The 15,876-nt window shown below is 36.2% G+C and overlaps 2 protein-coding genes across 2 annotated transcripts; one reads left to right on the forward strand and one right to left on the reverse strand.

Annotated features, from left to right (window-relative positions):
* Window position 1: 1 nt before the first annotated feature.
* LOC586688 (DDB1- and CUL4-associated factor 12) lies at window positions 2–11,249 on the reverse strand. The gene is made up of 8 exons (XM_786460.5): window positions 11,159–11,249; window positions 8,511–8,977; window positions 7,703–7,936; window positions 6,824–6,884; window positions 6,128–6,303; window positions 4,826–5,048; window positions 3,809–3,963; window positions 2–2,599 (listed from the first exon to the last, which is right to left on the reverse strand). Exons 2-8 carry the CDS (start codon window positions 8,811–8,813, stop codon window positions 2,444–2,446), a joined length of 1,308 nt encoding a protein of 435 aa, XP_791553.2. The 5' UTR covers window positions 8,814–8,977; window positions 11,159–11,249; the 3' UTR covers window positions 2–2,443.
* Window positions 11,250–11,371: 122 nt separating this feature from the next.
* LOC586660 (actin-3) lies at window positions 11,372–15,423 on the forward strand. The gene is made up of 4 exons (XM_786433.5): window positions 11,372–11,510; window positions 12,901–13,647; window positions 14,067–14,233; window positions 15,254–15,423. The coding sequence occupies exons 2-4, from the start codon at window positions 12,945–12,947 to the stop codon at window positions 15,407–15,409; spliced, it is 1,026 nt and encodes a 341-aa protein (XP_791526.2). The 5' UTR covers window positions 11,372–11,510; window positions 12,901–12,944; the 3' UTR covers window positions 15,410–15,423.
* Window positions 15,424–15,876: the final 453 nt, after the last annotated feature.

A 15,876-nucleotide genomic window follows, 5' to 3' on the forward strand; every position in this document is an offset into this window, starting at 1 on the left:
CTTCTGTTTGCACAAAAATCATATTTTCTTTTAATAATGCATTAATTTTACTTCTGTCCTCCTTGACATAGACCTCAGTAATGTTCTTTTCAACCACAAATAGATATAAAGCACACAACAATTACACATGTACGGTACGCAGCATTGGTATAGTGTCAACTCAAAGTTAATTTGAAACGGTAAGAACCACTAGTGAATAAATCCAAAGATAAATCCTGTACAAATTCTACCGAAGAAGATATTGAGAGAAGACACTGGACAAGGGTATATAGTGAACCAGTGCAAACTACATGAAAGGACTATATGATGTATACACCTTTTGCCGGCATCCACCATGTACATTATGAGTTGTGACACATTACATGTACTGGTAGATCAAAATGAGTGCCCAAGATTAAAAAGTTCTGTAGTAGCATGTGCATGTTTTTTTACGAGAACTCACAAAAGAAGATATGTTTTCACTCAAATAATATTAATGCAGTGAGTGCCACAATTCCTCACATAAAGTGTTTTATCGAAAATGCCATCAGAGAAATGATACTACCAATTATTAAAGAGGAGCCTTTAACAGTCTGTAATAAGTACATATACCACTTGTAGAGTATTAAGCACAAGTACTGTTATGACCTTGGGCAGTCGTGGTATTTATAACTAGCTTGATCAGCATGAATGTTGAGGAAAGCATTATAATTTTTTTTTGATGTATTGTATGCATATATGTGTATTTGAAAAGTTGTGACATATGTTACAAAATTGCAATACAAACCAAGCAACCATATAATCTAAATGCAAACGTGCTCATCATGATTGATGCTGTGTTGAATTCATCAGTTCACGTTGATCAAAATGTGTAACTTAAACTGTACAACATTGTGTTTTTTCTCATAATAACAATGGTAACAAGTACACTGAGCATGTAGAGGGGACAAATAGGCACCTTTGTACATTAGCATATATGACCAAGAAAGGTTAATGATACGGAGGCAAGATGATGAGACTGAAGATGCGGCCGTTGCTATACTCTTCATTACAAAGCTATCCAGCATTGTGAATGAGCCATAAACTGCCTACAACAATGTCCTCTACAATAAGAGTTAGTGATTCTATAAATAGATTACAGCTAAATAGTAGACAGTTTATATATATATATATATCTATGAAATCCTTCTGAAATAGGTGATGAAAAGTAAGATAAGGATAGAAAATAAAGAATTTGATTAACAAAAACATGTATGTATAAATATGTAAATGTAATAACAAAGTTTTACAAGAACACGTATCATGTTAAAATATTGAATTTAAATGTATGTAAAATTTGTAATAATATCAAGAAATATGTAACACAATAAATATCAGAGAATATTAACTGAAGAACAATTCAAACAAATAACAACAAAAAATATGATAGAAATTAAGTTTTTTTTTTTAAAGAGTAGGCATAGAAAAAATCAACCTCAAAACTATCACAAATCTCAGAAATTACCCCCAACAAAAAATTATACCACCTCTTCAAAACAACATTAAAAAGTTGATGATTAATACTTGGCTTAAATCAAGTGAAGAGGTGTTTATTAATACACCTGAAATTAAATCATCAATCCTTGTCACAACAATTCTGATGTTTTCTGATCAAATATCATTCAATTTCAGCACTAGTTCTGAACTTAAATTGTGAATGACCTTAAATTGTGAATGACCTTAAATGCAAACAGTTAAGGCTTCTATAAATTGTTGAACATGTTGAGATGAATTTAGATATTCTCAGGTAAGTTGTTTATGAATTATTTTGACAAATGTGATGGTACGACTCCATAAATTAGTTTTCTTTCGCATAATGCAATAAAAAAAGTTAATTTATTATGATTAGAATCATAAAATCAGATGAGGTGGTATACAAACTGTCACTAATTATTAAACAACCCCACTTGTAAAATACTCAAATGCATTAATGTACCTTGGATAACAGCAGACATACGCATATCTACAAATGCTGGTTTAAAAGTTCAAAGAAGTGTAGGTTACTGTACAATCCTGGATAATACCAGATCATAGAAGATGGTTAAAAAAAGGTGGTTTATGTTTTTGTCCTTGCATACGATACAGTAAATAATAAACCTGCAATCAGTTATATGTCATATAAACAGGCATAAAATGGTGACATAACATTCCAAAGCTATAAAGAACAAAATAAATCATCTCAAATGAAAAGAAAAGAAAAAACCTTGCCATCAAGATCGATTGTGACATCCGAGCATGAAGAATATTACTCATTTCCTTTCAATGCCTTGTGATAAACACATCTTTCAATGTTCCAACGCTGAGAATATATCTTTCAAGAGGATGACGACGAAAACAGGTAAGGTGCTACAGAAGCCATCTGCTAATCATTGCTACTTCCTTCTTTATTGATGAAAAGTTTCAGGTTGACAATGACATAAGCCCTCTACTGCCACAGGCCCACATAGTTCCCAGAAAGACCAGATGGCAATGGACCACCGGCCACAAAGAGCCTGGTCCCAGACTTGTCATACCGGTGGGTGTACACAGCATTAGGATGACTTGACTCACTGAAGAACTGGTGGAAGAGGGAGTCTCGTTGCTGGTGGGTGAAAAAACATTCAAATGTAAATATTAACCATTATGAATAGTGGAAAGATATAGTTGACAGGTGCTTTAGGTGATATATACATTCAAATTTAAATAACGATTATTAATAGTGGAAAGAAATAGACAAGTTGACAGGTGCTTTAGGTGATATATACATTCAAATTTAAATAACAATTATGAATAGTGGAAAGATATGAACTAGTTAACCGGTGCTTTAGGTGATATATACATTCAAATTTAATAACAATTATTAATAGTGGAAAGATATAGACTAGTTGACAGGTGCTTTAGGTGATATATACATTAAAATTTAAATAACAATTATTAATAGTGGACAGATATAAACTAGTTGACAGGTGCTTTAGGTGATATATACATTCAAATTTAATAACAATTATTAATAGTGGACAGATATAAACTAGTTGACAGGTGCTTTAGGTGATATATACATTCAAATTTAATAACAATTATTAATAGTGGACAGATATAAACTAGTTGACAGGTGCTTTAGGTGACATTCAAATTTAATAACAATTATTAATAGTGGACAGATATAAACTAGTTGACAGGTGCTTTAGGTGATATATACATTAAAATTTAAATAACAATTATTAATAGTGGAAAGATATAAACTAGTTAACAGGTGCTTTAGGTGATATATACATTCACATTTAAATAGCAATTGTTAATAGTGGAGAGATATAAACTATTTAAAAAGTGCTTTAGGTAATTAATTGTAACACTAACACTAGATTTTGGGCAATTTAAAAAAAAATCAATTATTTAGATAAGTATTCATTATGAATATAAAATAACATTTCCACATCCATGAATCAGAGCGATTCACTTATTTATTGTTAGCTATGTTACTAGATTTATCTGGATTCATCCAATCTTAGGAATTCCAACAGGATTCCCTTCAGAGGGTTTTCTTAGGTAAGAATATCAGTACTGGGGCTGAAAATCAAGCTTTTAGAAAGTGGGGAGCACAATCCTTGAAAACCATAACATTTCTAAAGGTACACATTATATGATCCATGTTATATCTTCATCAAAGGCTTAGTAATGATTTTGTTTCCTATGTCATAATATCCATGAATGAAAACAAGTTTTGGATTAGTTTCAACTTAATTTTTCCATTTGGGTTACATTCTAATTTATCAAGCACATAAACATGTATCAGTATAAGAAAATAACTCACCAGATACCCTTTTCCAGTGTATAACTTCACAGGCACTGTTTTCCCATCAATGTCACTCTCGATGAAATGACCAGCTCTCAGGTCAAAGAACATGAGAGCCCCTTGACCTGTACCGACCGTCAGGACCCCGTCCATGAAGCTTACTGACCGTACACCTAGATTAGGTATTCATAAACAGAACAGAAAATAGGTGAACATGACCTTTATTTCAAGGGAAATCAATTACAATGACCATGTACAGAGATAAAAGTAATGAAATCTAACTTTTTACATTTTCTTTAAATTGAACAACACCTCTTCCAATATGGCACCATCTAAAATAAATTGGTTATAAATGGACTTTTCTTCCCATGAGTGCAATATATAACATCAGACTGTCTAGATTTTACTTTTACATCACCATATAATCTCCACATCAAATACTCTATACTCTTTTGGCCAGTAATTAATTTGTCTGTTCTCATGTTATTGTGATACAAAGAAATATGAAAAATAGCTGGTAACCAAGTTGGTCACTTTCAAAGGTATTGAGGCAAACTCTACCATGATGATCAAGAATTGAGATAGTGATACTACTATGACTGAGTGGATAGGCATCCCATATTGATCAGATGTGGATTAACTCAACTCATTGAGCAAAACAGGTCTGGGGGGGGGGGGGGTGTTTCATAAAGCTGTGCATAAATTTACAAATGACTTTACAAATGATTCGAATTTGAAGAGCCAAATGGGATGCCCAAAGTTTTTCCTGACATTTTAACAAAGTGTTACTGTATTTCCCATAATCTCAATTAAATTGTAGCCAAAATACACTTTGCATTAAAATGTTTTGTTAATAATGATATTATGATAAGGTTAATCTACATCTGCATATTTCAACTTTAGCTTATGCAATTCAAAGGATTTGTGAATCCCATTTAGCTCTTCATATTCAAGTCATTCGTAAAGTCATGCATAACTTTATGCACAGCTTTATGAAACATCCCCCCCCCCCCCCCCCCCCGATTTGGTACATACCACTGCCCCTCTCTTTTGAATGCACAGATGCCACACATCTACCATTCCTAGAGTCCAGGAAAGTTACGTGAGACTGGGAGCCGACTGCATAAAGAGAGTGGTCTTCTGACAACGAGATACACACATTCTCCTCACAGTATGGCAAGCGTCTGGAATGCAGCTTACGGAATCCTCTCAAGTCCCAAAGGTGAATAAAACCATTGGCCGACAATGAAGCTAATTCCTGGAAAATAAATGAGAATAAAAAAGAACAAAATGTAATCTCCATTTTTTCCCTGAAAAAAACGTTTCAGTTATCACATTATGGAATTCAAACATTTTTACCCCCAATGACTGAAAAACTGCACTTCAATTTATTTTAAATTTAAATTTGAAGAAACCAATGTGCATGTATGGACATCAAACAAAAGAATTCATAGGAGAAGCTGAAAATAGCTGCAAATTCACTCAAATCCATATTAATGTGTTAAAGGGAGTGTAGCCTAACGAGACTATGTGTCTTTCCCGTGGCCTGACTCGGGGGCCGATTGGGTATTATACGACTTCGGATGACACGACCGCAGCAATCACGTGAGTGCAACATACACAAAACCGAAGCGCAAGGAGAACTTCGGTCTGTTTCGCGAACGCTGACCATGTAAAGATTAAGTCGCTGGCTACCTATCAAGTCCATTCGTTTACTTGCAGTTGTCCAAAAGAAGACGTAAATGGCGTTAACCAGTATTTGCCAAGCTACACTCCCTTTAACTACTGTTTAGCACCCTACAATGCATTACGTGAGAGGATTTAACAAATGGAGAATCTGGCATTGGCAGAAAGGAGAGAAAGTAGAGGACTTGAAACAGAAAAAGAGTACTGTTGGAGGACAGTTTGCAGAGATGGCCCGAGTAGAGCTCTAGGAGTGAAAGACCAGGGAAGGGAATTCTTTGCAAAGGCTAGAAACAGGGAGTTGTGGGATAGCATGATCGCAAAAGTCAATAGATATGGCACCTAGAGCGAGAGAGGGAGAGAGAGAGAGAGAGGGACGGAGGGAGGGAGAGAGAGAGAGAGATAAAGAGAGAGAGAGATTCTTTTTTAAAGCTTATCTGTACTAGTTTATAGGAAGGATTAGACCACCCTGCAAGGTCACTGGACAGGCAGTTATCTCATCAACTCAGCTCTTAATTAATATAAGAAAAAGAGGATCATAAAGGACCAATGGTCACCGATTAGGCATTATTTTCTATATAGAGGGAGCAAGTAGCTACAAGTAGAACAGTGTGGCTTTAAGTGCAGCAGTATTAAAGGAATTCATATTCTCACCTTCGTGTGCTGGCTGTACTCCAAGGCTCGTACTTTTTCACTTTTCTCGCTTGAGCGTAGCAAGACTGGGAAGATGGATTCATAAGATGGCACTAGGGTTGTTTCGTTGATGTCTTGTACCCGGTCACACAGGTCTTGGCTGACGGACCAGACAGAAATCTGAGAATCTCTTGAACCTGGTTATTGACAATTTAAGGGTGAGAGATATGGCAAGTTGTTGTACATGTAAGTCTCTGATTTGGCCTTTGGGATGATTAAGGTTAATGTATTATTTCACCTTCAGACTTTACTGGCTGTGGAACATTGCTCTTAACTACTTTTCAAGAACACTTTCAATAGTCCTTTGAACATTAATTGATTGAAGAAAAAAGAAGAACCTGAAAGTGAATTTTAGTGGCTAATTCGTGGCAAGACATCATTGTTGAAAAATGTCACCTTTCATGACATGTATTTCTACATTCAGCTGTAATCATAAAACATTCAAGAATTCTGTTGGAAAAATATGACTGGTGAAGTACTCATGACTTACTCTCCTTCTCACAATGTACAATGTACATTAAACTAAACCCATGCAAGCTGGTTCCAACGAATGTAACTTAATCCAAATCACTCCATTTTATACCCACATTGCATAATTTATGCGCTTAAGGTCCTAAAAGCTGCACAGAAATTAACAAAAGCACACAATTCACGAACCTGCAACTAAGTATTGATCATCTAACCACACTACTGAGAACATCCAGTCGGTATGGCAATTCTGAAGAAAAGAGGTAACATAATAATAGTCAACTAGTTTGTTTAAATTCATGAAGCAGAAATGGAGGGGTGTAAATGTTAAGATGAAAAGTTGAAAATAATTTCACAAGAATTTAGTTTAAATGTTATCCACGCAAGCTCCATCAGTGATCATCCAAATTACACAGATTGCAACTACACTTCAGCACATACATTATCAGAATATGTTCATCAAATTTAATGAAAGGAATGCAACAGTCTACCAATCTTTTGGTAGTCGAAACTAACTTGATAAATTATTGGCACATGAAGGCCTCATACAGTAGCATACCGAGACATGTTGTGTGTCCAGGTTGTGTATTTGGACAGTTGATTTTAAATAGCAATTTGAAGACATTTACAAGAAATATTTCACAGATCTTCAAAGTCTTATAAATGTTGGACAATATTATATGCCAAGGACAAATATTCATGATGGTTAGTGATAAAACATGAATAGTTTCTGTTCAATATGAAGGATAAGGAGAAGTCTTAATGTTTTTTAAGTGTCCAGACACCCACACCACCCCCCCCCCCCCCCCCAACATCATATCCCTTTCCTGCATTCAAGAAAGGATATCATTGATCAGGAGGCTGGCCTGTCATTGAATCAAATAACTTGTTCTTTATATCTTTATCATTTTGTTTTTTCCTAGTGAAGGTCATAAATGACTTGATGGGCAATCATGGTAATGCTTCAAAAGTCAAGAAAAATACAAGCTTGATTTTCATACTCTGTGTAAACAATCTCTTGATGTGCATGTACAGGTACAGGTGGGCCATGAATATTTCTCAACTTACTTGTCCGACGCAGACAGGATCAAACGTGGGTAACCGGTAGATGCCAATGTTATTTGGGTTGTCCGCACCTGTTGCTAGCAGGGTATTACTAGGATTGATAGCTATGCTGTGGATGCCACTGTTGTTTACCGGGAATGTCTCTGGTTTTCTGCTCGGGAGACTACGCAGCATTGGAAGACTACGCAGCATCGGAATGGAGACTTGGTGATTGAGATCCAGGTCTAAGGCTATCAACTGAAGGTGAAGGATTTTCAACAATAGAAACTGACATGGTCAGAGGCTGATGTAAAACGGTACATCAAAGGTTGAAGGAGGAATTGGAAGAGAGAGAAGGGTTGGAGAAAAAGAGGGAGGGAGGGAGTGGGAGAGAGAGAGGGAGTGGGGGAGAGAGAGAGGGAGTGGGGGAGAGAGAGAGGGAGTGGGGGAGAGAGAGGGAGTGGGGGAGAGGGAGAAAGTGGGGGGGGGAGGAAGTGGGGGGAGGGGGGAGGGGGAGGGGGAGGGGGAGGGGGAGGGGGAGGGGGAGGGGGTGACAGCAATGAGACAGACAGACTGGAAGATAAGAAACAAAGAAATCTGGCAACCAATTTGGGGAATTACAACAACTATGCATGGACCTCTATTCTTGACATTTAAATCAAGCTGGAAAACATGGTAACATGAGGTGTAGAGCATCATTCAACTTATTTCAAGTTTGAGCTGGTTTTTAATGGCAAACAATCACCATCACTGATTTATTAATCCACTAGTATAAAGATTAAGGACTCCAAGCAGTAATAACATTACAGGGAAACTGCAGGGTGTTACTCACTCTATTGCACTTGGTTCCAAGGACAACTTGGTGATCTGAAATCCATTCTGAAGCAAATATCTTATTAATTTCTCCAACGTGTACCTCTCTCTCCGAGAGCACATGGGGAAGTCTACGGGTGGTCAGGTTACAGATAACCTTCTTCCGCTGCTTAGCGTGTCCTATTGTTCTGCTTCGTATATGATGGAACACAGAGGCGCTTTCAGGGTCACCTGCCCCCATCCACTCTCCACGATGTCTTTCCGTGAGAGCTGTTGCAGCAGCTTTCCTCGACGCATGGATTGCATCCTCATTTGAATGCATCTCGCTGAGCTTGTGTTTCTTTTTTCCTGGTTACAATAAGGCCTTCAATGTTCACTAGTACTGGTCAGTTCAGGGTGATGTACCGTATATCTTTAATCATGGCGGCATGTCACTACTATGATGGCATTTTTGTAGTAGTCTGTTCCGATGTTTAGAAAAAAGATCTGTAGGAAGAGAAGGTATGAAATTATATTACCTATATTCTACCGTGTGAATCCATCAAGCATTATCCGAGGTCCTGCTAGTCTTCACATCTGTTTGTCTCCCAAGAATGTAGAGCCTGCTTATTATTTGCCAAATATTAATTTGTATAATACCCCATTTTATTTTGTATGTTAACCAGTCACAGGACTATCTGAATGAGAGGCTTTGTCAATATGGGATTCCAATGCCCAACAATTGAAAAAGGTAATAAAACTTTACTACAGTTTGTAGATGAAATTGCACCTCATGAGGGCTTGGGGTCATTTCACGAAACCTTCATAAGTACAAGATCAACAACATCTCGGCGCTGTCACTCGGCTTGTCCGCTAAGTGTTTCACAAAATTTAACTTACAAGAGAATGCCATCTCAAGGCAATTGTAAGTAGGTCTACATGTATGGGCAGCGAAACAATTGAAAACTGAAATTAATCATCTGATTTAGACCCTATTCTCAAGATCCGCGCCTAGATCATGTAGCTAGCTAGCTTGACGTACGTATCCTCGCACCGTACCATATGCAGCTAACTCGCAGAGGTTTTTTTTTCATCGGCGCTCTGCGGATTTCGGGATGGTCTACCGAACCGCCCGCCGGCGATACTAAAAATGGATTCCGCTTAAGAAAATAACCCTAGTTCAACGTCTTCCCGAAGATTTATCGCTCATATTATGTCTCTTTACACAGTCAATGTAAAATGCATCAAGAAAATCATTGCAGAATCTGTTTTTCTCATCGCCAACATGCCAATAAAAAATATGAAACTTCTGTGAAAATGTGGACGATCCTTATTTTTGAGGACGCATCGGTACGCGCTAATGAAGACAATATGAAGGGGTGGCCAAAGCTCGCGGATATTTTTCTTTTCTTGCACATTACAAAACATCCAGATCAACATATATCGTGTTCCATACGTCATAAGAATCATAATTTAATCAGATTATATAACATTCCAAGGCTGTATTTACTTAAAACCAATGATAAGACGAGAATATCGGAAGTCTTACCACAGCACTATCGATGTCTTTCAAAAAGTTTGCGCATGATATTGACTGCCCTCTTGTGATGGGATATATACATGTAAACATTCCAAAAAGGGACATAGTTTCAATCAGAAGCCAAACTTTATATTGAAACTTTGAAAAAGATAATAATTTCTCTCTATCATTGAAATTTTGCCAGAAAAAAACACCCTTGTTAAATTTTGCAAATAAAAGACACATTTTTTCATTGTTTATGTGTGAATGAGAATGTAGTCCCTATCTGCATGTCATCTGTTTGTTAAAAAAGTTTATCGTGTGTCTCCTTTTTATATGTCAGCCATACACGAGTTCTCGCTCTTTTCTCTCTTTGTCTTTCCACTTTCCCCTTTTAAATTTGTATTCTTACAAAACCCATAGATTCACTGAAATTCACAAACACAGATAGGTCCACGGTGGAAGCAGGCACGCAGGTTCCGTTTTTTTGGCGTAAGAAATTGGAATCTTATCATTATTTTAAATCCCTCTAATAAACTGATTATCATATACAAAAACACAATATAGACCCTACACTTTGTTATGATAAAAAGCGTGAAAAAAGCGTGAAAAAAGCTAGCTTATTCCCATTTTTATGTCGCATTTTGACCTTTAGAGTTGTCGATAGTGCTCAAAGATTTCGTTGTCTCAGTCCCACACAGGCATCGCGTATCGTTCTCCTGTTATAAGCGCTTTTAGTGTTACTGTTAGTAGATCTATGCGAACTTTGGTCACACGCGAACTGTCACAACTCACACTCACAGTCACACCTCCATACGTTTATGCAGACGATCCTTATTCTCGGACTTTCTGAAATAGAAAAGGGGGAATAGTCTACTCCTAATGCCAAACTTCCAAAGGCTTGCAAAGCTTAACTTATATTAAGCTAAGGCTTCTACCAAGCTCAGGATTTTTTTTCCTCCTTTTTTTTTGATGACGTAATTAGCTAGCTGAGTGGAAACCCCCGCCTGCCCTAACCCTGGCCTGGCTTTTGCCAACAGATGTGTGATTAATCAAAACTATCACTGCACTACACAAATCAACACATCATGATCAAGAAAATTACTGTAAAGAAACAAAAATCCTGATTCTTCATCACACATTGACCGTTCATAACTCCACAAACTTACCTCCTGAATTAAAATCAAACCGGCAAAAACGAAATTCACAAGGCTTGTTTACGTTGACTGATGTCGTGAATTATGCGCTCAGCCCAAACGATCGAAAAAGATATCTAATTATAAACGTAGAGGACGCCCCGCAGCTAGCTTTGAAAGTTTAGTGCATGTCCCATATGTTGCACTTTTTGTAGTGATTTTTCTTTCTACATTGTCCGACCCATCATGAATATATATCCAAGCAAGGGAGAATACAAGCACCAATAAAATACATCAAAGTCGAAATGTCTTCATCATATATCTAACGTTTGAATTTAATTCTATGGTCAGAAGTCAGAACCTCCTCTTGATCCTGCTTCGTGATGTGAGTGTGACTGCAAGTTTTACTTTAGTCTCAGACTAGACTCTAGTCTAGATCTAGATCTAGTCTACTCTTCTTAGTTTAGTGTGAGAAGTAGTTTGAGTTTGACTATATTCTATAATAATAATAATAATTAGATAAGATAAGATATTTATTCGTCTTTGTTTCAAATGACGTATAGAGCATAACATTACTCATTACACATTTACAATATGCAAAATAACAAATTATGGCAATGATAAAAACAAAGTGAACTAATTTAATTAAAACGAAAGACGAGGAGACCCTGGTAAAAGCAGAGCTTGTAAGTTTTAGGGTCCCCTCTGCATGAGCCAGATAAACATGATGAGTAGATATTTGTGACTACCTAAGAATACAATAGGGAAAAGGGGTATAAAAAAACAAGAAGTATACACACACAACAACAACAACAACAAAACGAGAGACTAGACAAGACGGTAGAAAAGACTACAGCACATCGACAATAGGCACAATACAACAAGGGGAGGGAATAAGAGGTTGACAATCTGAAAATATTCAGTTAGACACATATTAATATCAAGAAGAAAATTTACATTTATAGTAATATACATCATAGATCTTGGCACCATAATAACTACAAAAATGAACTACTCTATGAGTCACAGCTAGTATTTGTCGAGAAGATAAACCTCAAGTGTACACTTAAATGAAGAGAGACTAACAGATTGCTTAACGCTAGAGCCTAGAGAGTTCCAAAACCTAGGTCTAGTAAAAACCAAAGTATTAATTTGATACAGTGTTTACTCAAAGTTTGTAAACCTGTTTAAATCTTAACCTGGGCCTTAACAGTTAATTGGGCTGATTTTTGTTGGTGTTTGTTTTGATATGATTCTTCTTTGTTATTTGTTCTTTTGTATTTGTTTATATAGAGTCTACTGTCTAGAAGTGTACTTTAAATTATTAAAGTATAGACATAGTGTATAACTCTAATAAAATCTTGTTATACTTAGGTAGATAGAGTACCCTGTCTGTCCTTGGTGCTTTACTATAATCTAGGATTTAGTAGGATTCAGAATATATTCCAGAGATTTAGTCAATATCAAATTCATGTTCCTAGTTGATTAATTAATTCTCACGAACTTTCACTAGACTACTTAATTGTCCCTGATTTCTATTTAGGATATACCATATCTGCAGATTCCTTGATGACCTAGTTTGAATTTTAAGATGTAAGTTTAAACACTTTACGTTATATTGCATTTCCAGATCAGATCATAATTTATGTTGCACAATATGGGTAAACTGTGAGGTATTTAAAACAATGATTTAACAGAATATACACATATTTCTCTCAGTAAAATTCTGGTACAGTTAACATGAAATTGTTATATTGTGTTTGTTTTTCTTTCAGAACGTATTTATTTGGATCAGCAAAAGCCCAGTTGAGATGACACAATGGAAGGTTCATCAGTGAAAAAGCCTGTCATTCTAGATGTGGGAAATTTGTTCACCAAAGTTGGATTTTGTGAGTTGGAGAAAACTTCACCAGACCACATATTTCATTCCCAGGAAGCAGAGAAGATCCCTGACAGGGTGGTTGATCATTCACCTTCTCCATTGATATCAGACAGGACTGTCACTGACTGGGATAGCTTTGAGCAAATTATCCAGCATGCCATATGGACTAAGAGCAAGATCAAAAGCTCCGATCATCCTCTGGTACTCATCGAAAAACCAGGTCTTGAACGTAGCTGTCGTCAAAAGATGGTGGAGTTGGCATTTGAAGGGTTAGATGTGCCGGAATTCTACCTAGCAAGTGAACCTGTAGTGGCACTTTATTCTGTTGGTTTGTCATCAGGGATCGTGTTGTCTTCAAGTTACATGTCATCAAACGTTTCCACGATACATGACGGACACAGGCCCCCATATGGCCTTGTTCATCTAGGTTTTGGGGGAAGGGATGTAACTCAGTATGCAATGGACCTTATTAAAGACGAGTTGGGCAAAGAGATAAGTATTGAGGAGGCTGAGAAATTGAAGTGCTGTCATGGGCAATTTCATGCCAAGGATAGAACTTGCAATCCTGGGCCTGAAAAACTTGAAGAGATTGGACAAAAGATTGCAGAATATGTCTTAAACCCCAAAGGTGATTGTATGGGTAAGTATTCTACAGCAAAGCTTGATGCAATAGAAGTCTGAAGAGAATAGCCCTTCCAAATTATTTGAAAATGAGAAGAGCCTCCTGTTTTTTACACAGGTTTGTATAAAGTAAACTGTAAAGCTCTACATATGACTTTAAAAAGTGACATAAGGTATGAACGAGTAAAATTTCATATTATTTTCATAATCCTTTTAAACTGTTTAGAATTTTACCTTTTTAAGTACTCTATTACTCTATTACACTTCTTTCTTGAGTTTTCATTTTTCCTTTGACTTCTTTAATGTAATGTAACATGACAAACAGAAGAAAAGAGAAAGAGAAAAGTAGCTACATGTACATCATAGATATTGCTTCAAATATTCCACTTTCACAAAACAATCTCTGAGTGTGTGTGATTCTCTTCATTGTATCAACAGGTTTCCACAAGGCGATCCCTCGTAGCATATACCTGACTGATGAAGAAGACGACTATGAACATGTTTATTTTCGTAATATAATGCTCTGCGGCGGCAACAGTCTTTTCCCTGGAATCAAGGAGAAGCTGGAAATTGAAGTAAAGACACCATATTATCTCACATGTGGGGTAAGAACTAAGAAGTATAGACCTATATATGTTTTAAAGTATAATTTCAAATATTTTGAAATTGAAATTGAATTCCTCCAGTCAAAACTTCAAACCAGTGGTCTAAAATCAAGTGAATGTATACCATACCCACAATGGCCACAAAGCCATGTAGGCTTCTCTAACTTTCTCTTTTTCAGGTACTTATAACATGTTATCTTTGTACATTTTGTTTAGGGTAAATGAGAAATAAATGAAATGAAAGAAATAAAATCACTTCACGGTAAACCATTTGAGATTCAATATCATGAGTTGGAAACTGAAATATAAGGAAAGTTAATTCTAACCAGTACACCATTTCTGTTGCAATTAAAGAGAAATATTTTTGACATGATTATACATATGGCTATAGCTTGCATTTGTAGTAGAATATAAATTGTTTAACGCAAGGTAAGTTTGGTGAGATGCCACAAGGTCCAGAAGGCTCATCTGCCCCATTCAAGTAATCGTGGACTTGATATCATGGACCTGAATGCTAAGAGACTGCAATATGTGATTGAATTCAGTCTAAGTCTCAATGGCCACAATACTTGTGTTGTCAAACTTAAAGTAAAGGGACAGATGATCAGGGATTGTTTAATGACACATGTGCATGTATTTTTATTTGAGATAACCTTATCAAATATCAATTATACTTTCTTTCAAGTGTAGAAACATTTAAATAAATAAATATTTTCATTACATTTCATATGTCACAATCTAAAATATATATTGAGAAATATGCAACTATAGTTATAAAAACAGTTGACTGGCATTTTTTTCAGAAACTAGTTGAATGATTTCAAGAAGAAAAAGAAATCTCTGAAATTTTCTGATGTTTATGGTAATGCTATGACACTAGATTGTTCCTTGCTAGACTATATCTGAATGTGTGTGTGTGTGAATCATAATTCTTAGACCCCTTGATTCATGTTGCGTATACATGTTACAATTATCATTATTTTTTTATATTTTTTCTATTAAATATTTTTCATTTTGTAGGTACGTGTGATAGCGCCATCATTCCGACAGCATGCAGCATGGGTAGGAGGCTCAATCGCTGCATCTCTTCCAACTTTCAAATCATTCTGGATAACCAAAGAGGATTATAGCGACTATGGGGAAAACATTTTGCAGAGAAAATGTTTACCATACTAATTACATGAGACATCTTATTTATAAGGGTCTTCAATTCTTTTATTTTTATTATTATTTTTTCTTTTTTTGGGGGGGGGGGGTTGAGGTGCATTTCAAAAAATAATAACTCCACAGATACATCTCTGATCAAGCTGAACAGTGTAAAATGTTGGAGAATGTATTTTGTTAAAAGTAAGTTTTATGAAATCCTTGTAACATGATGAATAAACAGTACTATTAATTTTCAATTCAATCTTTTATTTTGGTCACATTAAGGCCAAGTAGTGCAGTCCCGCTTTAAGAAAATGAGATGAAGACAAATTGAGAAGTGAAGATATAAACAGACATTCTATTTGTCACCCTCTCTCGGCGGCTAGGCAGGCTCGCTACTCTATATACAGATATATTGACTGGCAGGGCCGGGGTGTAATAATATACAAATAATCACTGCCAGGACGATGACTGCTCATGAGGATGATGCATGGTGG

The sequence above is a fragment of the Strongylocentrotus purpuratus genome, unplaced genomic scaffold (genome assembly GCF_000002235.5).
Source record: "Strongylocentrotus purpuratus isolate Spur 01 unplaced genomic scaffold, Spur_5.0 spur5_scaffold_9, whole genome shotgun sequence".
Classification (NCBI taxonomy): domain Eukaryota; kingdom Metazoa; phylum Echinodermata; class Echinoidea; order Camarodonta; family Strongylocentrotidae; genus Strongylocentrotus; species Strongylocentrotus purpuratus.